The sequence below is a fragment of the Ambystoma mexicanum genome, chromosome 4q (assembly GCF_040938575.1).
Source record: "Ambystoma mexicanum isolate Mex_15411 chromosome 4q, UKY_AmexF1_1, whole genome shotgun sequence".
Lineage (NCBI taxonomy): Eukaryota > Metazoa > Chordata > Amphibia > Caudata > Ambystomatidae > Ambystoma > Ambystoma mexicanum.
In genome coordinates, this window is record NC_090928.1 from 103560412 (window position 1) to 103587181 (window position 26770).

Here is a 26770-nt window from a genome sequence, read left to right on the forward strand (position 1 = left end):
GCGGGAGGCCCCTGCCGCGGAGAGAGATCTACCCCCAGCTCGTTGCTTCGAGAAGCGGCTGACCCTGAGGGAGTTGGAGGCGGATGAGCGAAGGGCTCGGGAAGGAAGATATTTGGGAAGAGAGAGTTGAAGGTATTTAGGACCAAGGCCCCAGAAGGCATGGGGACAATGCAGAGGGTTTTGAACTTTATCCTCGCAGCCACTGGGAGCCAGTGTAGAGATTTCAGTCCTGGAGAGATACGGTCCCTGGGCTTGAGGCCAAGGACAAGTCTCGCAGTTCTGTTCTGGATGAGTTGCAGAGGGCGGAGAGTGGAGGCAGGCAGATTAAGATAGAGGCTGTTACAGTAATCCAGCTTCGAGAGAACCAGGGCTCGGGAGACAGTGAGCTTCTGGGGGAAGGAGAGGAAGGGAAGAATACCTCTGAGGAGGTGCAGCTGGTAGTGTGAATTCTTAGCGACGTCAGAAATATGAGGAGAGAAGGAGAGTGTGGAGTCGAAGATGACCCCAAGGTTTTTTGCATTGCAGGTAGGAGCAGGGAGGGGACCAAGGGAGGCAGGCCAGAGAGCTGCAGGGAAGGAGGGAGTGGGTGTACCGATGAGTAGAATCTCAGTCTTACTGGCATTAAGGCAGAGGTCATTGGCGTTCATATACAGTGAATTACAATTGGTCCCAACCCAGCTGAGGGAGACTAGTTGAATGTGAAGAGGGATCTGAACCCAGCTGAGGGGGATGCGGCGTTGACCGTGAGTCACCTGAGAAGGAACAGTTTTGGAAATAATTTGTGGAAAAGGGATCTGAGTTCAGTTTAGGGGGATCCAGAGAGAAACATCCAAGATCATTTAGTTACAAGAAGAAAAGGAACCTTTTATATTTTTGTTTTGTGCATCAGGCCCTCCAAATTAAGAGACTTTGATGAAACAAGAGACTTAAGCACGGAATGCCCTGATTCTGGAACTGCCATTGTATCCTCGTACTGCAGACGCCAGAGTGTGCACTCTGCTCAGAATGATCCGCATTGCCCTATGCTGAAAACGTGGGGAAGGGACGCTATCGGCCCAAGTATGCCGATTATCATTTGTTGTCAACCCTTCTTTCTTTTTCATAAACTGCACCTCACACAATTTGTAACTAGAAGTAAGGATTGGCAATCGTTTTTTTTAGTATTTGCCCTTTTATTTTGACGCAACTTCACTAGGACTGCATTCTTTATTATTTGATGGTCGTAGCTTGCTCCCATCTTATATTTAGGTTAAGCCAGGCGTTTATCACCCCTCTTTGAAAGTTCAATAAACACCCTTGAACTGTGGTCACTTGTGTCCGTCTTACTTTGATACAATGCCTTTCTTACAAAGAGCAGCCCCGGCCAAAACCCTAAACTCCATGCCACCACCGGCACCCACACTCCGTGGGAATCCTGAAAGTCAAGGAAAGGCCCAGACCAAGGCCACCTTAGGCACCTTCTCCAACCCAGTTCCCAAACCCTGCCACCTCCCAAATCCTGCCACCTCAGTATAGGGCCTAAAGCTCCCCACCAGCACCCAACCCGGTCTTAGCGCTTTTCCCCTCTTCGCCTATCCCCCCAATGTCCACCTCCACCCCCATGCCTCCTCCCCTCCCCCATCCACCCCATTGCCCTACCCACCCACACCAACTCCCCCCAACCTCAACACCCTCCCCTCACCCTTCCCCATCCACCCCTTCGGCCCTACCCACCCCGACCAACCACTTTTCCCTAACACCGTCTCCTGGTGAGACCATGGCCAACCCCGGCCACCCCGCCCACCACTCCCGCTCCTCCTACCACCTCCAACCCATCCCGTCCAGCACTTGCAAACATACTCTACCAATTCTCTTGTACCCTCATCAACACACGGTCAGCCTCCTAAAACAAATTCCACATCTTTGACCTCGTCACAGAAGAAAATCCAGACGTCCTTTTCATCACAGACACCTGGTTTGCTGACAATTACAATCAAATTGTGCACAAGGCGTTCCTACCCGGGTACAACCTTACTGCTCGGAACAGATTGTGAAGGGGTGGAGGAATACACAAACACCAATTCCCACTAATAATTAAGGATACCTCAGTCAACACCACAGACTACAAATCCCTTCTGGTAATACTCCACTCTCACAATCCGCCTCGCACAACTTCCTATTCGTCTGGCTACAAAAAAACATTGCAAACACACTCTGCGATGCTCTGACAACCAACCTCATCCAACACTTACCATCCTAGGGGATTTAAATATCTGGTTTGACTCACCCGCAAACCCTATGACCCGATCTTTCACAGACAACCTAGTCTTCAACCTGACAACGCATCTCCACACCACCCACACTGGAGGTCATGCCCTCAATGGGATCTTCAGCACTATAAACATATCCACACTGCCTCCACGCCCCCCCATTGTGGACAGATCACTCAGCAATCTTCTTCTGCGTTCTACTGATCACCGCAGCCCGCTCCCAAGGCCTCGCCCGACCACCTTCAACTTCCACACCTCTCACTCCACTATGGAAAAAAGTCATTATCACCCCAGAACTAGCCAACTCCCTCCTCACCTCACTCCCAAAACTCTCCTTCCAGGAAAGGCCACCCCCCATCAAACTCTTCGACCTCTTGCTCTTGAGCACCCTTAGACCCCTCACTCCAACAAAACGGACATCCGAGAGATCAGGACCCATACCCAAGTGGTACACTGCCAACCTCAAATCACTAAAAACCATCAAGCACCATCTGGAATGGACCTGGAGAACCATCCCTATGGCCCAGAACAAAACCACCCTAGCAACACTAACCAGAGCATATAGAACGGAAATCAGAAAAACCAAGAAAGCATTCTATGGGAACAGAACCTTGAACTCTTGCAACCCGAGCATGGAACTTCAGGGAATTGAATTTGGAAATGATTCTATGGTCTGCTCTAACCTCCCCACCCCCATTTCACTATACCTAAGCGACACCCTATCAGAACACTTTCACAATGTCATTATCGACAGACACTTCGCCATCAGAACACTTCCACAATGTCATTATCGACAGACACTTCGCCATCATCTCTAATTTGGAACACATGCACCCGCCCCCTACCGACCTACAGCCTGACCCCTGTTGAAACCCCCCTTCGATACAAACCTTCACCTCTTTCTCTCCAATCTCTCACAATGGGTTCCTTTCGCTCGTAGCACAAAGCCGCCCATCAGGCTTCTCTGAGAGCCACTGCCCGCTCTCCCTACTCAAAAACATCCTAGCCTCAACGTGTGCAGTTAGTATTGCATATGCAATCCTCAACCACTCGCTAACACGGAAAATTACCAGAAGCTATAAAAACCTCACACATCAAACCCCTCCTCAAAAAGCCTACACTCGACTCACTCCTCCCCCAGAACAAACGGCCCATCTCCAACACCTGCTTCATGGCCAAATTCAAAGACCGCACAGCATAGAAGAAGCGTGGCCTTTTCACTGAAGCCAGCAATCTCCTGGACCATGTGCAATCTGGCTTCAGACCGCTCTGAGGAACAGAACCCTCCCCCAGTGTCCGTCTGGGACAACCTAAACAGAATCGCGGATGCAGAAGGCTGTGCTGTACTCTTCCTTCTTGACCTCTCTACCGCCTGACAGACAATCGATCACAACATCCTCCTAGACAGGCTATACTCATTAGGAATCAAAGACACTGCCATCTCTTGGATCTCCTCTCATCCCTAATAGCTCACAAATTATACTCCTTCACCCGTTCACCTCCACCTCACGACCAATAACAAAAGGGGGCCCACAAGGAGCGTCCCTATCTCCCCTGCTCTTCAACATCTATATAAACTCAGCCGCTCCCACAATCTCATCTGCTACAACTACACAGATGACACCAAGATCATAATTAAAATCCCTAAATCACCCCCCCACCCTTCCCTCCGGGCCCCTCTCCTACGGCTCAGACTTTCGTTCCAGGGAGACCACGAATAGCGAGACCAGCCAATCGCATTGCCCCAAGAAAAAGAACACAACAGTCGAACTCCATCCAAACATACTGTAGGTATACCTTACACCATGTCTGATGGGTGGATACAGGCACGGTCACCCATCCATCCATCCATGCACACTAGAATGCAGGTCTGGCTAAGCTATTCTGGTCTAGCAGCTCACATAGCCGTCCACACTGAAACCCCGGACGTACCACTGCCATTAGTATTCAGCGACAACCTATGAGAATAATTTGGTCTAGCTGGGCTCACATCGAATCTTCAGCACTAGCACTCTATCCTAAGCCACCAACAGCACCCACCCACATGCCTGACCTCCAAGCTGCTTACTGGAGCCTAGCGAGACCACCCAATTCCTAAACTGGCAAAATGCACACATGCATCTTTTAATTGAAACTCTTAGAACCTCCTACACATGGACTGCAATCACCAAGGTCGTTCCAACCACAAAGCGCATTGAGGTCATACAAATGGGAAAAGGCTGCTGTAGAATAACAAATACAATACAAGGCTTAATCCCCTCCTACCCCCCCATCATCTACCTTTCCTCCTCCTCCTCTATTCCACTTCTGGTGATTCTCTGTTTCACCTCTTCACTCTAACCACCCTTCTCTTTTTTGTCTTCTCATTGTTCACCTTTTCTTTATGCACCCTACATTCAATGGTTATCTTCTTCACCCTCTCTTCCATGGTGCCTCTTACCACATCCTCCTTAGACGCCTCTATAACCAGCGCTGCCTTCATAATCTCTCTCGTTCAACTTACTGGGTCCCTCTTTGCACAGCCCCATGGATCGATCTCTTTCTCTAGTGTCTCTCTCTCCCTAGTGTATCTCTCTCTGTCAACCACTCTACCCCCAACATCTTGGGTCCCTCAATCTCTCTCAATTTCCAGCCTCTTAGGTCTATCTCTAGCCTTCTTCTAAGCAACCTGGGACCCTCTTGGTCTAATTCTCACTCTATCCCAGGCCCCTACATGAGACTTCTCCCAATGCATGCCTCCCTCTCACTGCAGCCCCATGCCTGCTCCTTCCTCTCCATGCAGCCCCATGCATGCTCCTTCGTCTCCATGCAGCCCCATGCATGCTCCTTCGTCTCCATGCAGCCCCATGCATGGGCCTTCACCTCCATGCAGCCACATGCGTAGACCATCCTTTGCCCGCAGCCCTCTGCACGGATCTTCATCTCCCTGCAGCGCCCTGCATGGGCCTACCCCTCTCTCTGCAGCACCCTGCATGTGCCTCCCGGTTCTCTCTGCAGCAGCCTGCGCGGGCCTCGCCCCCCTCTGCGCAGAATCCTGCATGGGCCTTCCCCCAGACCACTGAATGGGCTTTCCTCTTCCCTCCAGACACTTGTGTGGGCCTTTTATTACCCGTCCAGATCCCTGTGTGGGCCGTCCTCTCCCCTCCAGACTCCTGGGTTAGCCCTTCCTACGCTTCCAGCCCTCTTGGTGGGCCTTGCTCTGCCCCCAGCCCATTCAGTGGGCCCTTCATCTGCCCCCAGCCTCATGGGTAGGCGTTCCTCTCCCCTCAGCCTCATGGGTGGGCCTTCCTCTCCACCTAGTCCCTTGGATGGGCCTTTTCGAACTCCCTCAACCCCCTGGATCTTTCTTTTGCTGTCCCCAGCTTCCCACAATCTTTATATCCCAAACCCCCTGGGTTGCTCCTCTAGTCTCCTCTCTCCTCCTTACATCCGCCTCATAGGTCCTTCTCTTCCCTGCATCTTGGGTTGTTCCTCCGGCCTCCTGACCCTTTTGCATGCATGACCAGCCTTCTCTAAACTAGCTCCTTCTTCAGAATCCTACACCTCCCTGCCACAGGCCCTTCCTTTTAAAGGACCTTGCACCCCCCAAACCTGCTGCTTATCTTGCCCAAGGAAATTATAGGTCTCCTACTACCTAACTTGTATGGAGATTGATCGATTGAGGGGGTCCAGCCGCTAGGGATGGTTTGTGATTATGATGTAGAACTTGAGGTTGGGTTAGTCCCTCTGCCTGGGTGGCTGTCTCTCTGAATACCACTTCCTGGCCTCAAGTTAGTCCAGGACTCCTTACCTAACAAGTCTTATGAGTATATGAGTGAGGACGTTGTAAAGTAAATGGTCCACTGCTCAGGTTTCCGGTCTTAATTCAGGCGCTACGCTTCGTTTTGGATAGGATTTCTGTTTCGAACCATGTAGTAACATCCAGCTCTGTGGCACTGCCCCTCAAAACAGATTCTGTTAAAGGGACAGGAGTTTTTAATGTGGCATTGTTATGAGCGCTTGCCGCCCACACGTGGCATGGTTGAGGATACTCCCTATGCTGCCCCTGAACATAGCATAACCCCGCCTCCTTGGTGGCCCCACCATCCACCTAAAATGTTACGCAGAGGATTTTGTCACAACCTGTATACTATTTTTCTAAACAGTGTGCACAAACAGCATCATGCTAAGTAAGAGATTCATAATGAGACCATAGTTGGATATCATGAAGAAAAGGGACAACTAAAATGCTGTTTCAGAGAAAATAGGTTTATCATATTGAAAAAGCAGGATGGGGACAAGAGCACGATGACTTGGGTAAAAATATTACTATTTAGTTGACAATATTAACCTATATTAACATAGCACTCAAGTTTCCCATTCTATGTGCGAGAAAGCCATCCAGTCCAGTTTTCTTTTCCTGGAATGATGGGTGTTGTAGATTTGTCTTTTGCATTTTGAATTCAGGACTACAAATACCAGAATTCCAAGGGAAAAACAGGAATGGATGGCTCTCACACATATGGAACTTGGAAACTTCGATCTCTGGATTAACCACCTCACATAATTTATTCCATTTTGACAGGGCAATATTTTTGTAGAATGTGCAGATCCTACCTGGCCAAAAGAATTCCTGGCACATGGAGTTGATCGTAGGGATGTGATTGGGTCGCACATAACAGTAATCAATAGGCGATTCAGCGTCAGGCTTCCAGCTGACTTCCTTTCGTTGCGTGTAGGCACGGATGCCTGCGAGGAGCTGCAGCTTTGGAGGCTTTGTCTCATGATCGCGCCTTGAACAAATTGTATTAAAAACATTATAGAATTGAACACAAAACAAAACTATCTTCTGACATGGTTTGTTTAAACACTTGTGAACACAAACATTATTTACACTTAGTGCAGCTAAACACCTCTGAATAATGCTAAGAACTGGCAGGGAAATAAAATATTTAGAATGAATGAAGGTAAAAGCACATGCTTCCCAACCTTAAGCCCAATGGTTTTAGGTAGTGAAAAAAAAATGCATTATGCAACCCCACTGCAGGTTATAAGGATTTTGAAAGTTGCAACCTTCCGAGGGAAGTGGCCTGAGGGGCGGGGACGTATAATAAATTAAAGATACTCACTGTAGTGACTAGAGTACTCGCATTCCATAGTCCCCATTCCTCCATCCTTGTGGGCATCCCCCAACATGGGGAAATTTTGCAGCGAAAAATTGAGCTTCTCCTTTCAATTTAGTGCAATTCTGCCTTTGCTCCCACTGCTGATCTGTTCTCTCTTGGCACCGTGCACCTGGGCACCCTCTGTCCTGCGGGCCCAGGTACCTGCTCACCCTGCCACCCTCCCGCACTGCCTCCGGGCCACCCCTTGCACTGGGGTCTGTATCTGTACCCATACAGCCCCCCCTCTTTTTCTTCCTGCACTTATCAGACCTACCCTGTCTTCTGCCTTAAACCTAGCACTTGCAAATTGCTGGCTGCACTAAAACGGTTTGTTGCCTTTATTATTTATTTATTCTTATTTATCTGTTTCTCCTCTGCTTTGCACTTTCCACTTCTCCCCCTGCCTTGCACGTTTCCCCTCCCCCTCTCCCATGCACTTGCGCGTTCTCAATGTCACTGGGCCTAGTAAGACCGCCATTTTGTTCTCCCAAGTCCCCCTCCCTTGCCTTGTCGCGGTCTGAAACACTTGTGTACGAGCGCAATAGAAATAAAATATCAATATCAATGCGCGGGGGCTCTGGTGTGTGAATGGTCCGCCGATGCCCTGCCCTTCGGCACCACACCTCAGTGCCCCTTTGAACACATTGGACGCTTAGATACCTGGCTACACTTACTACATACTAGCCCTAGGCATACAAGTGGGGGAGGGTGGGTGTGACGTATGGAGGAAAGGGAATTATGTACTATGAGTACCCTAGTAACTACGGTGAGTAACTTTAATTACTAATGCGTCCTGTCCTCTTTCCTCCATCCTTGTGGGTGATTCCACCGAACAGGACCATAGGGTGGAGCAGTGACTATCGGCCTCAATCTTAGGAAGAAGTAAAACGGGTCTTCAGAACCACCTGACTGAACTCTGCATCGCACCTGGAGCTGGTATCCAGGGAATAGTAGCCGCCTTGTTGATGACATCCCAAGAAGCATCTCTCTGTAATGCAACGCCATGGCCTTAGCTATGAACGCATGGGCATGAATCCCCCCTCAGGAACAGGTTTGCCCATGGCAGTGTACGCCTCCGAAATGGCCTGAACCATCCAATGGGCGATAGAAGCCTGAGAGCCGGGGGAGGAGCCCCCAAAAGTCATGAACAATCCCTCAGACTTCCTGAAGGATTTCGTCCGAGAGAGGTAAAACTTGAGGACCCTCTTAAGGTCCAAGGAATGCAGATGAAATGGTGAGACCACCTTGGGCAATAAGTTTGGATGAGTGCGCAAGATCACCTTGTCATTGTGAAACGTGGTGCATGGCTCACACAAAGACAACACCTGCAGCTCACTGACCCTGCGTGCAGGGGTGAGAGCTAGCAATAGAACCGCCTTTAGCGTTACCAGCCGGATGTCCACTGAGGCCATCAACTCAAAGGATTTGCGCTGCAAAGCTGCCAGAACCACATTAAGATCCCAGATCGGATGCGGCCTATGCACCAGGGGGAAAAAGCATAGACAACCCCTTGAGGTGGGCATTAACAACTGGTTTGGCTGCCGGAAACACGCGCTTCTTGTAAGCCCCGATGGCCACCAAATAAGTGCAGCAAGTATCCACCCGGACTCCTGAATGAGCCAGGTGTGCTGAAAAAGCCAGTAGGTCATCCAGAGGACAGGTGACAGAATCCAGACCCTTGTCACTAACCCAATGGCAGAACCAACCCAGTCCATTTACTCTTATACTGGGACCGATAGAGGGCCTCCAGGCCTGTTGAATGATGTCCCAGTTGTGTTCTGAAAATTGAGCATGCTGAAGCCTCAGCTGGTCATGAACCAGGACGCCAGCACCAGCTTGGCCGGGTCCGGATGTTCCACTGCCCCGCCCTGCTGTGTCAGGAAGCCCTTGTTGGGGATTGAAAGGTGGACGGGGCCCTAGGAACACAACCGCAGCAGATCCAAAAACCAGGCTCTCGAAGGCCAATCGGGGGCAATTAGGATGAGGTTGCAGCCCATTGAAGCCCGGAACTTGCGGAGAGTCTGCTGGAGCAGAGGGGTGGGGGCAGGGGGAACACAAAACACCTGCGGCCGTGCCAACAGATCCGGAAGGTGTCTCCCAGAGACCTCCGACCTGCCCATGAAGCAAACTGGGGGCACTGGGAATTCAGGGGAGATCCGAACAAGTCCAGGTCTGCAAACCTCCAACACTGGAACAGGGGCAACAAGGAGTCGATGTTGCACCCCAAGATGCTCAGCTTGTCCGCTTCCGCATTGCTGTCGCCCAGGTGGTGGACTGCCAAAATCCAAACCCCCTCCATCAGGGCCCATTCCCAGATCGATACCGCCTCCATGCAGAGGAGAGGTGGAACGGGTGCCACCCTGCTTGTTCAGGTAAAGCATTGTAGTAGAATTGTCTGTTCTGACCAGAGCAGACCTGCCCCTGATGACGGGCAGAAATGCCTTGACGGCCAGGCTCACTGCCATGAGTTCGAGCAGATTGATATGCAGGAGGGCTTCTGCCCTGGACCAGACGCCATGAATCGTGTAGCCCTACAGAGTAGCCCTCCTCCCCGGCCCAAAAGGGAGGAGTCCGCAGTCACCATTCGGGTAGGCTCCGGCTGGGTGAAGGGGGCCCCTACGGAAATCTTTCCGTCCATCAACCACCAGCGAACATCGGGCAAGAGGACGTGAGTATTGGGGTTCTGTCTGAGAGCCCCATCTCCTAATACCAATCGGCCAGGGACACGTGCCAGCAGGGTTCCCCCTAGGTCCGGAGCAGAAGACGGGTCCAACAGCTGCTGAGAGGGAGGCGTTGGTGGTGCAGGAGGAGGAGGCGGGGTCTGAACGAGCAGTAGGGCTTGGACCAGGGAAGGGATCAGCACTAGAACCGGTAGCGCTGCAGGAACCAGCAGAGGACCTAGAGGAGGAGGGTGGGGAGGCACTACCTGAGGGATCACTTCCTTCACTATATTCTTCAGGAGCACCGTCATCTGAGGGGAACGCATGAGGACGAGGAAGCGCTCGAAGAAGCAGTCCTCGCTAGTTGACGGATTCGTAGGGGCCCGGCTCTCCAAGGCACTGGGCCTCCGCTCCTGGTCAATGCGGGGAGTCCCCCCCCACTGAGACGTGTAGCCGTAAGGCTGCAATGGGTAGATGTACCCCCGAGGAGACCAGATGCCCGTACCATACAGTCCACTGCCGCTTCCAGAGGGAAGGGAACTGGAACCTTCTAGCAAAGGGTCATTCAATGGGCGAGAGCACGGGCTGGCGCTCTGTTGAATCCAAGATGGCCGCCAGCATGGCAGGTTCTGCCACATGCCTATCTGCCATTTTAGAATCTTGCGCCATGCCTTGGGGGGAGGATGTGAAGGCCCCAAGCCATAGGAGGGCTCAGACATGGGAGGATACATCTTGGGTCTTACACCCAAAACAGAAGCGTCAACCTCAGATCACTACGGTAGGTGCTGTGCCCTCGGCCGGCTGGCTGGTAGTCGTACCACCCTGACTCATGACCTCAGAGCGAGCTCTGATAGGCTGGGCGTCCTTGGCACCTGTGCCGGTAGTCGTTCTGGATCGTGTCCCGAAGACTGACTCTTGGAGGTAGCACCCAACGATGCTTTACCCCTTGGGGTCGAAGAAGACGACAAACTTTATCCCCCTTCCGAGGACAGCCTGTTAGGGGACATGAGCTCCTCAGCTTGGGAGCCTGAAGACTTGACGGCCTTGGGCCTGCCAGAAAAAGAATCTGAGGAACCCTTGCCCATGGGAACCCCCGTGCTGAGGAGCAGTGCTGAACAGTCAGCCTACCTTGTCTTGACAAGATGTCCTCACGACAAAGTCCTTAAGGTGCGCCGGAGAAGTATGGAATATCTCCCTCCAACACGACAGTCGATTCTTCAATGCCTTGTGATCGAGAGCGCTGCAAGCGGCGCACACATCCCAGCGGTGGTCGGGCCCAGGTACTCATGACAGAGTGCACGAGGGGCCGAGGCTGGGAACGAGCGGTCGCACGAAGCACATCTCAGGAATCCTCCTGCGCCTGGGGAGGCAAAGCACCAAACGGAGGTTAAATAGGATCGAAAAACAAATAAGGGGAGCAAGCGGAAAGTTAAAAAAGTCTCTGCACTGGCTGCCAGGTCCAACATCGTCTGTGCAGAAAAAGGGACTGGGGTGAGGCACTGGAGGGCGGGGCCTCATCGGGGCATTCCCACGCCCGAGGCGGCGGCCTGTACGAAAGGGGAAGCTTAATTTCTTGCTACCAAATGTTCCAGTACCGTTCTTGTGTTCGGGGACAACCACAAGGATGGAGGAAAGGGGATAGGATCTATGGGAAATAGATGTTAGTCCTTAATTCTCAATATCCGCCCACACAAAAAAAGAGCGGATAAGTTCTTCACATCATATATTTTGCCGTTTTCTTTTTCCACCACTTCTTTTTTTTTTGCCCTTTGCTAGCACTGTCCTATGTTCTCTCTTTCAACGCATCTGTTACCATTGTTTTTTGTCATCTGCAGTTACTCTTTGGCCTATCAATCGATGTTTCACTTTTTCTAAATTTTGTTAGGTTGAACTATTCCCCTTCCCCTTTTGTGCAGTTCTTTTTTTTGGCTTCAATTCCTGTTCTCTCCTTTTCTAGCTACGCTGACCCTTCCCTTTCTCATTTCTCCATACTTTATTTCTGGTTTCCACACTTAATTTTTGTTATGCTCTTACCACTTTAAAGCTCCCAATCAGATTGCTTTGGCATTTAACATAATCTTTTCCAGTACTGAAAGTTTAAAGGGTCCCCTGATAGTTTAGGAGAGTTTTCATGAGCCTAAATTAAAAATGTCTTACCATGTGTAGCCTAGGTTAAGGATGCAATTCTTCAACACTTTCCATTAAAAAACATTTAGGCGCAAAGGGGCAATTCCTATGAATTAATCATTTTTGTAGAGACGCTTTACCTGATATAAGGTTTCAGGACCCGTGAAGTGTAAGGGCTGACTATGCTGTGTTCTGATGCCATGTCTTCAGTTCCAACCAAGCGATGCAAAAACTTGGAGCTCAGCCGATGGTACTCCTTCATTGCTGGTAATGCAGTCTACAAAATGATAAAGACTTTGTGGGAAGCGAAACAGAAATATCCCATAAATACCACATTTGAACAACAGTACTGCACACATTAGCTTTTTGGAAAAAATGTACATTATTCCTTTTTATTTATGGTTTGGTTCTCAAAAACACACGTTCAGGTACAGACTTCTCTGTGTCCGTGAAATGTACTTAAAATGGCGAAAATGAAATATCAAGAAGATGTGCTAATATCGGTCTACTAGGCCAAAGGTGGAAGAGGTATGCCATCCATTAGCAAGATTCTCGTCATGTCCTTGACAGTTTTTCAGTATTGTGTTTTGGTTCAAGTCTCGCAGTGGGCTAGATGGAATAAGATGTGGAGGTAGCACGTTAGCGTAGAATACTGTATTTGCCAGTGTAATAGATATACATTTTGCTCTGGTTTATTCTTGAAAAGTTGCAGAAAACAGTAAAGAACACGTTATTATCTTTGATTAATTGCCATGGGGTATGCTGCCCCACTCTTCATTTAACTATGTAAAATGGTTTCTATCGCTCAGTTGCTGCTCAAGTAGGTCAAGTGTTTTAAATCATTGTCAGATTAGATGCACTGGAGCTGGCGAATGGACTTGGATTTTTCTACAAAAATTAGGAACATTTAAAACAGAAATCATGGGCTTTGTGGAATATAACCTGTTGTGGAAGAAAGAAAAATATAGATGCACTGACCTGCTCTTCCTTGGTAGGTACAAAGGGTTAACGTAATGACTGAAGTCTAACAATATTCAAACCAAACCATTCACACTTTTTTAATTGACTAATTGAAAATAATGTATCCAGAGAGTTCAATTGAATAATCAATATGTGCAAAGTAGTAACATTAAAACAATGTTAGATAATTGCAATCCATTTGATATCAGGAACACATCCCAAAATGCTCCTATCTTTTTCAATATAGATCTCCATATCAAGCCCCTGACATATTATTTATACAGTAGGAAGACAGCTCAGTGAGAGAAGTTTCACCCCAGACTTGGGGCCAGTATGCAGCTTGCAGGTTCAAATCTTCCTAGGTCTGACTGAGCACTTCATTCTTGTGAAATTTTACAATTGAGTGCCACTCAACTGGTTAATGGCGATAGCTAATAACTCAGTGCCTAAAAGAGAGTATATGGCCGTATAAAATTGGGACATTTGATGGTAATGTTTGTGTGCTTGGCTAGGTGTAATTGGATCTACTTCAGGGTGATTGCCTCAAAAAAGTAGTTACAGGGCAATTTAAATACCATGGGCAGGATAATCTGGCCATTTTTTCTGCGTTTTATGATTTTTTGAATCTGGGCATTTTACTGTGTTTCATGATTTTTGAATCTGGGCATTTTGACTGTGCTTTATGATTTTTTAACCTGGGCATTTTTACTGCATTTTATGATTTCTTAATCTGGGTATCTTTACTGGGTTTAGGATTTTTGAATCTGGGCATTTTTACAGTTGTTCTGGGTGCAAGTCACTTTTTTAACTCTAATCTAGGCGCCTCTTTACCTGGTGCCCGCACTGCAGGGCTGTTATTTTCCCTGCTTCTCTTGGAATGCCGTATTGGGGTACGTAAAATGTGTTGCCCTGCTCTGGCATTCCTCATGCATGTTTGAACCTTCAAATCTTGTACTTTTAACTAACTGGAATCTTGTCTAAAGTACCTTTTTTCAATCGGCTCCCGTTTGGCTGCTAGGCCGCATGATAAGTTCTGTCGTGCATTGTGCAGCTCTGTCCCTCCCTCTCCCTTGGGCATCTCGGTCCTAACCCCCCCCCCCCCGCCCACCCGCCCAAGTCCCTATGGTACTCTCCATCTCCTCTATCTATTCCAACTGCTTCTCCATCACATATCCTCAGTCTTTCTCGAAAACTGGAAGGAAATGATTTAAGAAGGCTCTCCTTCTCTCCAACCCTGGTCTGCCCATAGCCGACACCTATGTCAATGCTTCCTCCAGGAAGACTATCACTGACATTCTCAGTTGTTCCTCCTCCTGACCTATGGTTTCTGTCCTCTCCCCTTTCTCTTGCTCACCTATTAATGGTGGTATGAGATGGGAAGTGCTCTTGGCACACATCATCCAGGTGCTTCATCAATGTCTATCGTAATGGCACTATCATGGCCCAGGGATCTCAACCGAACCTCCTCCTTCCTGACAGGCGTTTACCGTCTCTTTTCAACTTCCTCCCTTCTACTGCTGCTCCACAGTCTTCCATCCCCCTTCCTTTTCCCTCCCTCCGGTGGTGGTACCCCAGCCCTGTACCATCCTTTGGAAAACCTTTAAAGGGAGCAACTAACTTCACTTAGCTACACCTCAATTCTCTCTCTGCTGTCAAACACTCCTCTGACAGGACATCGGTCTCCTTGACTTCCTTGCTCTCACCGAGACATGGTTCAAGGCCAGCTCTTTTACTACTTTTGACACTTTTCTCCCCAATGACTACAAGATCCTCTCGAATCCCAGGCCCACCGGTCTGGGAGCGGAGAGGCCCTGATTTTCCCTGTGTGGGTTCCGGTCACCATCATTGCCACTCAATCCTACCTTTGAATGCCTCATCTGTAGGCTGTTTCTCATACCCTCTCCCTCACTCTCGCCACCATCTATAGGCCCCTGAACCTACCCCCCACTTTTCCTCTCGAAATGGGCCCACCTCTCCCCCTCCCTCCTGGCCTCTTCCCCCAAACCTCTCTTCCTGAGGGACTTGAACATCCAACTCGAGTCTTCAGATATGGCCACTATACTCTTCTGCGACCTCTCTCTTTCCCTCACAATTCTTCCCTCAGGTCCAACCCACTCTGCCGTCCACACCTTGGACGTGCTGTAATGCAGGTCGAAAATGAGCTAAAAAAAACATGGCACTGGAGCACAGCCATTTTGGACATTCACTCCCAAAAATCGCAAAGAAAGTCTACGTTTCTGTGAGCTCAGTTAGAAGGCAGACATGAATTCTGTAAGGGCTGTACGAACACATTATGAAACAGAGGAGCTCACTATGAAGGATAGTTATGGTATTGTTCACTCAAAGACAAGCCAAAAAGGGAGTTGGAGATGTGCAGGTGCATTGATAAGGGTTCTGGGAACAAGCACGCCGGAGACAAACTGGGTGTTTCCACTACTGATTGGATTTTTCCACCCTTTACCTTCCATGCTTGCTGTCTGTCCTTCGGCCGGGGACGGTTCGCAACCTAAGAGGGGCAGGGATTTATTACCTGATAAGAGGAGAGGAATCCTCATGGTAGAAGAGAGTTGGAACCCTGGGTGATGAAGTCTCGTTGAGAGGAAGGACACTCCACTTCAGCCCCCTTTAGCACGTGTGATCTCTCCGCCCAATCTGCTTAGGGAATGGGTAATGTTGTCGTGGCTGAGAGGACGTTTTCTTCTGCAACTGAACGAACGGTGATGTAGGCTTTTACATATAATCATTCTTGTTTGTATGGGTCTGTGTTCATGTATAACCAAGTGCATTTATTTCGCGAGTTATCTGTATATTTACTAAGTGTGAATAAAGGGCCTTTAAAGAGCCAATTATATTCCAAATCGTTGATCTATGTGTATATTATTGCCTCCCTGAGTCCAAGAACCTTTGGTCCGTCTAATGTGGTAAGTGGTCTTTGTGTCCTTACAAGCGACAAACATGTGCTCATCTCACCAGACACCCCTCCGTCCAACCCTCTAACTACTCCGATTTACTGATCTGACCACTCTTTCCTCTCCACCCATCTTGAGTTCCTGGGCCCCCATGCGATGCCTCTGCCCACACAGCCAGTCTCCTTCTCTGTCATTCGACCGATTAAGAGCGTGTCTGTCGCTGCATTGCCCGCCACCTTCATCCCTCCTCCCACCCCTGCCATTGATACTCGTACTGACTCAGTACTGGCTAACCTCCATCTCTCTATCCCCAACATTCTGGACATCCTGCCCCCGTCATGAGGATCCGCATGAAGCCTGCCTCCAAGTGAAACTCTTGGTATGGCTCTGATGTGGCCGCTCTGAAACGCAAGTGCAAAGCTGCTGAGTGAAGTGGCAAGGCTGCTGAGCAGAAGTGACAGTACTCAAGTACACCCTCTGACAAACTAGCCTGCCGCCTGCTCCAAAGGCAATATCAACTCTAAGAAGAGGGCTCATGTCCAAACCTGCATAACTAGGGACACCAATAACACAGCTGAACTATCTGCAAATAACTTGCGAATCCTACTGCAGTCTCCTTTCTATTCTTCCCTCTCAGGCCCTCTGCACTGCACTGGTCTCTCACTTCCCCTCCAAAACCCAGGACATCTTGTCTTCACTTGCATCTACTCTACTCCCCTCCCCATCCTATCTTCCCTCCCTTGGCACCCCTCTCCCGCCCCCCCCCTCCGCTTACGCTCCCATTGCACCAGGTGAGGTCTCTAAAGTAGTCAGCTCTATGAAAGTCTCCTCCAAAGAACAAGTTACTCTCTTACCTGGTAACGTTCTTTCGATGGGATGGTCCGACGATGTACTCCATATCTATGACAGGACCTCCTCCGACGGCCGAAGTCACTGGATTTTATAAGTAGGACGCATGACGCCCGTAGCCTCAGTTGTAGTTTTTTCCCCAGAACGTGTGGCACCAGTCTTTTGCCAGTCTGACCACACAAAGCCTTGCGGAAACGTAAGCAGCAATCGCATAAGAAATTCTGTAGCGGGGAAGGAAGGGAGGGAGCGATATGGAATACGTCATTAGACATATGACAGACTCCCAAAGCAGTACCAATGCAAGGAGGTGGGAAAAGAATTTAGCAAAAGAAATTTAGAATGCGCAATCAAATTGCGGAGCAAAGGACCGCCTTGCCAAAGGCCAGATCCTGCCCACGGATGGAATCGAGGGAGTAGTGACGTACAAAAGTATGGACCGAAGCCCAGGTGGCTGCGTCACAGATGTTACGAATAGGAACACCCCTCTGTAGGGCAGTAGAGGCAGCCATACCCCTGGTAGAATGTGCCCGCAAGCCGACCGGTGGGTCCTTACCCGCCAAGCGGTAACACTCAAAATAGCCAGAATAATCCTGCGAGACAATGTATGCTTAGTCACAGCTTGTCCCAAACGCTTACCAGCGTAACCAATGAAGAGTTGATCGTCCACTCTGACCCGGGACATGCGTGAAATATAAAAGCTTAAAGTTCTCCCCGGATCGAGCCTATGGAGCCTCTCCTCTTCCTTACCAGGATGTGGAGGAGGATGAAATTCCGGAGGAACAACCTTCTGGCATAAATGAAATTCCGACACCACCTTCGGAAGAAAGGAAGGACGAACTCTAAGGACAACCCTGTCTTTACGAAATACAGCGAAGGGTGGCTTTACTGAAAGTGCCTGTAACTCACTCACCCTGCGAGCAGAAGTGACCGCAACCTAAAATACAGTTTTAAGAGTTAACAGTCTCAAAGGGCAAGAATGCAAAGGCTCAAACGGAGCACCCATCAGAAACTTGAGGACAAGGTTCAAATCCAAACCGGGCACCTGGAAAGGTGATGGAGGGAACACATTAGTGAGCCCTTTTAGAAACTGAGAAATTAAAGGGATTTTAAAATAAGAACACTCTTCAGACGAGCGCTTAAATATGGACAGTGCCGCCAGGTAACCTTTAACCATACCCACTTGCAAGCCCCTTTGGGCTAAAGAAAGCAAAAAAGACAGAACCACAGGAATGTCACATGCAAAAGGATCCACAGTCTTAACTCTGCACCAGTCGCAGAACTTTCGCCAACGGCAACGGTACAGGGACTTAGTTGCGGGCCTTCTGGCCGAAAGCAACACCTCCATCACGTCTTCAGGGAGGTCCCAATCCTTATACCACAACCTTTCAGAAACCAAGCGTGAAGGTTGAGGGATCTGACCTCTGGATGGAGAACCTGACCCTCCTCCTGTGAGAGCAGATCGTCTCGGTAGGGAAGACGACGTGGAGGGCAGATGGACAAGTCGAGAAGGTCCGGGTACCACATCCTCCAGGCCCACGCCGGAGCAATGAGGATCATCCAGGAACCGAACATTCGTAACCTCTGCAGCACTTGCTGGATGACGGGGACTGGAGGAAACTCGTACAGCATTGGGTAAGACCACTCCACCACAAACGCGTCTCCTAAGGCTCCTTTTGGAGGAAATTCCCGCGAGCAGAACCTTTCGCACTTCCGGTTGACACTGGAGGTGAAGAGATCCACTTGAGGGGTCCCCCAAAGGGCGAAGATCTCCAGGAGAATCTCCTGCGCCAACTCCCACTCGTGAAAGATCGCGCTCTGCCTGCTCAGAGCGTCCGCCGTCTCGTTTTCGTCTCCGGCCAGATGAACTGCCGAGATCGAACTTCCTGCTGGATTGCCCAGAACCAGAGCTGCATCGCCTCCCTGCACAGAGGAAGTGACCCTGCCCCCCGCCCCCTCTTTGTTGAGGTAGTGCATGGCCACTGTGTTTGTCCGTCAGGATCAGGACATTCTTTCCTCGCACAGTCGGCAGAAAAGCCTTCAGGGCAAGCCTGACAGCCCTCAGCTCCAACAGATTGATATGGAGTCTGGACTCCGACGGAGACCAACGACCGCCGACAGTCAACTTGTTGGCAAGAGCTCCCCATCCTGTGAGGGATGCGTCCGTCACGATCATCACCTCTGGCCACGGTAGCCAAAAAGGAGCCCCCCTTCATCAAATTGCCTTCGACGGCCCACCACAGAAGGTCCTGGGCGACCGAGGACGGCACCTGAACAGGGTCTGGCATCCTGCCGGAGGACTGAGAGCACTGGAGCTTGAGTGCCCATTGCAAAGATCTCATCCGCAACCTGGCCTCTGACACCAGAAGAATGCAGGATGCCATGAGGCTGAGCAATCTCAAGAACTCTAACGCTGGGAGACTCTGGGCAAGCTGAAACTTGTGCACCATCTGCTGAATGTGATGAGCCCTCACCTGGGGAGGAAAACACTGCCCCAGTGATGTGTCGAGCACTGCTCCGATGTACTGGAGCCTCTGAGTTGGTGTCAAATGGGACTTCTTTAAGTTGAGGGAGAAGCCCAGCTTGCGGAGGGAGTGGCAGGTGACTGACAGATGATCCAGGACTTGCTCGGGAGAGCGCGCCCTGATCAACCAATCATCCAGTTAGGGGTAGACGTGAATCCCCCCTTTCCTGAGATGCGCTGCCACCCCTACCATGAGCTTGGTGAAGACCCTCGGGGCGGAGGTTAATCCGAACGGCAGGACCCGAAACTGAAAGTGCGAGTCGCCAACCGCGAACCTCAGGTACTTCTTGTGCTTTGGATGGATCGGCACATGAAAATAAGCGTCCTTGAGGTCGAGAGACACCAACCAGTCCTGAAGTTGAAGGGCCTGGAGGACTTGAGAGAGAGTAACCATCTTGAACTTGTCCTTCCTGAGGAGTTTGTTCAAACCGCGCAAGTCCATGATGGGTCTCAATCCCCCGTCTTTCTTGGAAATCAAAAAATAAGGGGCATACCATCCCTTGTTCCTCTCCGCTACAGGCACCAGTTCTATGGCGCCTTTCTCCAGCAGGGATGGAATTTCCTGCGCAAGGAGCGGATCCGGACTCTTCAAAGAGAGATTCCCCGGTGGATTGTCGTGAGGCCTCTGCCGGAAAGGAAGACAGTAGCCGTGGGCTATGATCTCCAGAACCCACACATCTGAAGTAATGGCACGCCACTCTACAAGATGCTGCACCAGCCTTCCCCCAACCGTCGAACCATGGGACATGGCCTCATGACTGGGCTGAAGCGGCTGCAGTGTTGCCGGAGGGTAAAGAGGCAACTGCCCGAGCAGCATTGGCACTTCGAGTACCTAGTTTTCCACCTCTGGCACTCCTACGGTGGCCCCTTTGACTGGCAGCTCCTCTCGCTTTACCAAAGGATGAGTAATAACGAAAGGAACCTCCCCTCCATTGCTGTCCCCTAGGACGAAAAGGTGGAGGTTGTCGAACTGCAGCGCCGAACAACTTCGCTGCAGCTTTGGAGGTCTGCAACCTCTCAAGGCTCTCGTCAGCCTTGCTGCCAAAAAGATGTTCCCCGTCAAAGGGCATGTTGAGGAGCCGGGGCACATCAGGAGCAAACCCCGACTTCCGCAACCACGCAAACCTGCGTATTACGGTGCTCGCCGCCATGGACCGGTTGACGCAATCTGCCATGTCCGACTGAGCGGCCTCAAACATGGCATCCTTGCCATCCTCGACCATAGCAAGGAAACCATCCCGTTCGTCCCCTTCGAGAATATGTTCAGCAGTTAAGGAAACAGTTCCACAGAGTGTGCGTGAAACGAGAAGGCACACACGGAGTTGGCCGCCTGAAGCGCCATACCCCCCTGAAGAAATCACTTTCTTCGCCCAACATCAAAACGCTTGTCGTCCCTATCAGGAGGGATGGTAGGATATGACGCCTGCTTTGCTGGGGCCGTAGCCGCCTGCACCACCAAACTCTCCAGAGTGGGGTGCTTGGTCAAGTAGCAAGGGTCGCTACTGGCTGGGCGGTATTTTCACGGCGAAGACTTGCCCACGGCCGGGAGACTCTCCAGAGCAGTCCAAGCCGCTGCCACCCTCCTCTGTAGAGCCATATGGAACGGCAGTACCGGGTCAGTTGGTGGACCTTGGTCAAGGATATCCGTAAGGTCATCCTGAAGAAAATCCCCTGGGGAGCAGACCACCCCAAGTACTCGGTGACCCTAGACATAAGGCGCCGGTACGAGGAGTCGGCATGAGTGCCAGGCTCAGGCCTACAAAACTCCACCTCCGGAGGTGTCCAGGCCACTGGCGTCGTGCAGGGACTGACACAGGTCCTCAATTTGGCTATGGCCCGAGAGAATCTCATCTGGCACCGTATCAGGAACCATGCCATCATCAGAGCCCTCATACACCTCTGAAATGTACTCAAGATGGCGGTAAGAGGGCACAGAATGGGGAACAAAGCCATGCTTGACCTTGGCCAGAGCCTTTCTAGGGGGTTCCACCGTGCCCTGGGGCAACCCCTTCGAAACAGCCTAGAAAGGCGTCGAGTGAATCGGCGTCAACGCCGAACGCGGCGCCGACAGCGTCGACACAGGCCTCGAGGGCGGAGCCCCGAGCGTGTCCCTCGACAGCCTGGGCGCCGATGGCGCCAACAACTTCGAAGGCGGCGCCTCGAAAGAGTCCATCTACGACCTCGGCACCACAGCCGTCGACGTCTTCCTCGAAGACACCACAGGTGCACACGGTCTCGAGCGTGTCGAGGACCGGCACCTGGAACGGGCATGACGAGAACGATTCCCCTTGTCCGAGCGGGACCTTTCCCGCGAATCGTACCGACCACCAGAGCCCGAAGGCGTATGAGCGGTGTCTCTCGACCGATCACGACCGACCCCACTCGGAGGCGCGGACGGACCAGTGCCCTGCGATTCGAGAATCGCTAGCATTTTCTTACCGTAGGAAGCCCATTCCTCCGGTGTTGCATGGTTGGTGGGATAAGCGACCCGCCGATGGGCGGAGTCCTCGGATGAGGACGGGGAAGGCAACCGATGACGGCGCTTTCGGGAGTGCCTCGAAGAGGCAGAGGAGTGGCGGGACCTACTCCGGGACAGAGACCCACTGGACTTCTGACGACGATGCGGAGAGTCGCCCCTCGAATCGTCCGTCCAAAGCCCCGCAGACCTCGACTTCCGTGGCTTGGACACCTTACCTACCGACAGTTTCTTCTTGCGCTCCCGCAAGGCTTTGGACGTAAGCGACTGGCAGTCGACACAATCATCCGTGTCATGGGCCTCCCCGAGGCACCAGAGGCAGGCGTTGTGCAAGTCCGTCACCGACATCGTGGTCCCACAGTCCCCGCACTTCTTAAAGCCCGGACGTGGGGTGGAAGACGAGGTAGACATCACAAAGGATATACTTCACAAACGAACAGGTTCGAAGAACCGATAAAGAACAGAAACTTCAAAGAGTCGAGGGCGCATCGAGATCTCCGAAGCAAACACGTTCGCGGAAAAAACGGAACTGAGGCTACGGGCATCGTGCGTCCTACTTATAACATCCAGTGACGTCGCCCATCAGAGGAGGTCCTCGAGGGCGGCGTATCGACGTCATCGAAACAGGACGCAGACGCCAAAAGATTTTCCGAAGCAGCACAGCTGTGGTGATTACGGTCATAGATATGGAATACGCCGGAGGACCCAATCCCCTCGAAAAGGTGCTCCCCTGCTCTATCAGAACTATCAAGGGCAACATCTCTCTTGCCCCTGAATTGGCTGACTTCTGTAACCATTCCTTTGCCACTGGCTCTTTCCCACAACCTCTGAAGCACTCTCGTGTCCACCCCCTCTTACTAAAAAAAGTTGTCTGCTAACCTTTGCTGCCCGGTTAACTATCTGCCTAGCTCTATCACTCCTTTATTGGTCAAACTCATGGAGCGGTTGATCATCCCTCAACTGACCCTCCACACTGAATCATCCGGGTGCCTCCACGACCACCTGTCTGGCTTCAGAGCATCCAGAGGCACAGAAACGGCTCTCCTGAACACCTGTAAAAACCTGCTCTTGAATCTGGATTCCAACTCTCCCTCTGTTCTGATCCTTATCGATCTTTCCTCTCCCTTTGACAAGGTCAATCATGCCATCCTCACGGACGGGGCACTGGCCTAGCTGACCTCCCTCCTTTCTAACCGACCCTCCCAAGTGCAACTGGGCTCCTTCCTCTCCTCCACCTCACTCTCAACCTGCGGCATCCCTCCGGGCTCTATAGTATCGCTTCAATATCTACCATGCCCCTCTGGCCCACTTGATATCCACCTTCTCTCCTCACTTCCATTGTTACACTGATGACACGCAGCTCTCCTTTAAGCTTCCATCCTCTACCTCCTCTTCTCCCTCTCTCGTACCCGACTGCCTGACTGCTATTCGGGTGTGGTGCTCTGCTAACGATCTCTGCCTTAATGCCAGTCAGACAGAGATCCATCTCATTGGCATGCCTGCTCCTTGCTTCCCACCCACTCTCTGACCACCCTCCTTGGGTCCCCTCACCCTCTTGTGAGGCAAAGAACCTCAGGTCATCTTCAACTCCGCTCTCTACTCCTCTCCGTATATCACTGATCTTGCCAAGATGTCCAACTTTCAGCTCCACCTCCTTAGAGGCATTCTCCCTTTCCTCACCTTTCCTGAGAAGCTCAACATCTCCAGAGCTATGGTTCTCTCTAGGCTGGACTTCTGCAACAGCCTCTTCCTCAATCTGCCTCTTTCATCCCTTCGTCCTCTTCAATTAATCCAGAATAGGGCTGCAAGACTTATCCTTGACTTCAAGCCCAGGGACCGCATCTCTCCAGCCCTAAGATCTCTCCACTGGCTCCTGGTGACCACAAGTATCACATTTAAGACCCTTTGCATCATCCACAAGGTGTCTGGGGCCTGGGACCTCACTATATCCAGCTTTCTCTCCCTAAGGACCTTACTGCTAGAGTTATTTGGTCCTCTAGCTCCAACTCTCTGCAGATCAGATGTTTCTCCAAGCAGAGAGTGGGAGGAAGATATATTTCTTCGGCAGGAGCCTCCCTCTTGAATGGCCTCCCTGCCCCACCCTCAGACTCGAGGCGGATCTCCATGAGTTCCGGAAACATTTATAGACTTTCCTTTTCTCCTCCTCCTTCCCTCTCCCTCTTCTGTGCCAATGTCCCCCGACTGGTGCCTGGTTCCTTATGAGTTCTTACAGGGACCAGGTCCTCCTCAACCAGTCTTCTTCAGCACCCCTTACCAGCACTTGTCCTTGGGCACCCTTTCTGGTCCACCCCATCCATCTCACTATTTTTCTCCTTCCCCTCGTTTTCCCTGGCACTTGCCCTCCGTGGTTCCCCTTAGTACTTACTCAGCTACTTGGGCCCCCACCTCCTGCACCCCCTTCCCTCTTCCGAGCCCTTCCGCCCTGTCTTGCACCCTCCCCTGCACTTTTGTCACTGCACTTGCACAGTCAGAATGCTACAAGGTCTAGTATGACCGTTAATTTTGTTTTTCCTCTGTACGCCCCCACCCCCAATTTCTGTTTTGTGGCAGTTGTGTATAGGCACCATAAAAATGTCCAATAAATAAATTAAAAATCTGAGCTCAGAGGAAACTAGTGGGCTTTGTTGCCTGTAAACCTGCTTAACTATTAATGGCAAGGCAAATTTGACTGCACTGTAGCAAAGCTGGAAAAGAACGTCAATGACTATGCTCCTTTAAGGTTGTAAAGTACCAAATGTTGATTTCAAATCCCAATGCACATAACAATCCACAAACCTACATTATGACCAGTTGCAAATAACTTCCAAGTTGGAGTGTGTTCCATTTAAAATACTTGCAACAGAAAGTATTGCTTTACAACCACTTGCATAATTGCAAAGTAGTCCATACTAATAGGTATATGGAAGGTGGGGTTTGGCTATGAATGTGTTTCGTCCTTGCAGAGTAGAGTCTCTCCAAGTCACAGAGATAAATCCAGCATTCCTCAATACAGGGTGTCTGTTACCCAACTGCAAACCTTTGATCTCTAAGGAACAGACATTGTAATATTGAACTCCTTGTAACCCCACTACAAGTCCATAAGCAGAGGGTCTACTGTCCCATGTGTGATTGGATTAGGTCCTTAAACCCACAGAAACAGTACCAGATAGCGTAAACCACCACTTAACCCGTTGGTTAAGTAACTTCAAAACGTTATATAAATTGCAAGCCTTGCAGAAATGTTAATAATCAAGGACTGAGGGGTAACTCCACAGAGCATACTGCACAATGTTGAATAGTAAGAATCGCTACTCAAGTTCATGAGAATATTACAATAGTGTAAGGTCTTTCATTTCCAAACTTTATATAAAAAAATGATGTAATGATTCATATTTGGTGAAAAAAATCTTTAATACATAAACAGGCAGACATTAATGTCCAATGCATTTTGGACCACAGGAGGTCCTTCAGCGAGAAGTCTGTGTGGTAATAAGAAAGAAGAGTAGTGAAAAGATACATCTTTCTGGTCCTTAGTAAGCTTGCCGCCTCCTCCCTCAATCTTCTCTGGCTTAAACCAGGATTTGTGCTATGGCCCACAAAAGCCATGTGATTGGGCCTTACTTCGCAGGATATAAGACTGGAAAACCTTGTTCAGCCTGTGCAGTTGGCTCTTCTCTCCACTCGTCTCCCCACCTGGTCCTGATGTTTTCCTCCTGCTCCTTTTTCCATTGCTAACAACTCCTCTACCTTCCTCTTAATTTCCTTCGCCAACATCCTCTTGATGTAACTTTCCTCTTCCTCATTCCTCTGACACTCCCTTCTACAACCTTTTCCTTATGTTGCTCTCAACTCCTGAGAATTGCTTACTACTCCCTTACTACCTTCTTGGTTCTGGGACTTTTTTATAAGGCAGAGCCATTGAAGGCTCTCTGGGGATTGGGGTTGTTGCAGTTGGCTGGTGCAGAATACTCCAGCCTCATTCAGAGTTCTGAGGAAAATATTAAGGATACTCAGAGGTGTGTCCTTTTTATCAACTCCCAAACAATCTTATTTGACTCACAATCTGCTGCCCTAAGCTTAACATGGTTCACATAGTGCTTAAGCTCGTTCACAGAGAGCTCCATGTACAATTTTGGAGCAAGAGTATTTCACTACTCATTTCCTGAAGTGAGATCGGAGAAGCATTTTTTAAGGGAGTAAAGTAATTCTGATTCCCAGTGGGGATATTTTCTTTAAGGCAAATTAAAATATATTTGAACACTAACGCCAGTATCATTGTGTAATCCTTACTTTTTTGCATCCAATGATTCACGGAAATCAAAAATACCCTTTTAACTTAAAGTGTCTCTTTCGATTTGGCAGAAAGAAAAGTTATGTTGCTTCCTGTGGCAAAGGTTCTGGTAGGAGGACACGGATTTGAACATCTCCCTAGAGCTGGCTGTGTGGAAGCTGGATAAAGGCTTGTTATTTGCACTTTCTATGTAGGGGTAACTGTACTCTCTTAGTTGTATTTGGCTATTTTTGCAGAGTAAAAGTGGCTTGCGCCTTATCTGTAGGGCTGGTCACGCCCATCTAGGTGCCAGGCAGTTTTTCATGATGGTGCTCGCTTGACCCAGTAATGGCTAACCTACTTCTCCTTCCTGTCCCCTACGCTTATCCATCCCCATTCAAGGCCCGCAGGACAGCCTTCCATTTGTCTTTCAATTCTTTTAAGGGTGCATTTGAGTCCCCTATTTTGCTTGCTGAACGCAAGTTTTAGTTTTCTCTCTCAGTTCATTCATGGTCGGCAGCCCACGCCTGTGGCATTATCTTCTTCTCTGTATTAATCCCCTCTTGGGATGCTCAGGTGACTCTGTCAAGTAGGTCTTAAGTGAA

At 50.1% G+C, this 26770-nt stretch overlaps 1 protein-coding gene across 2 annotated transcripts in view; it reads right to left on the reverse strand.

The window, feature by feature from the left end:
- KAT14 (lysine acetyltransferase 14) overlaps nt 1-26770 on the reverse strand; it is a 939559-nt gene that overhangs the window by 143456 nt on the left and 769333 nt on the right. For both annotated transcript variants that reach the window (XM_069607541.1, XM_069607540.1), the window contains 2 exons: nt 12321-12457; nt 6846-7021 (listed from right to left, as the gene is read on the reverse strand). In XM_069607541.1, coding sequence (XP_069463642.1) covers nt 6846-7021; nt 12321-12457 — 313 coding nt within the window. The remainder of the gene's footprint in view (nt 1-6845; nt 7022-12320; nt 12458-26770) is intronic.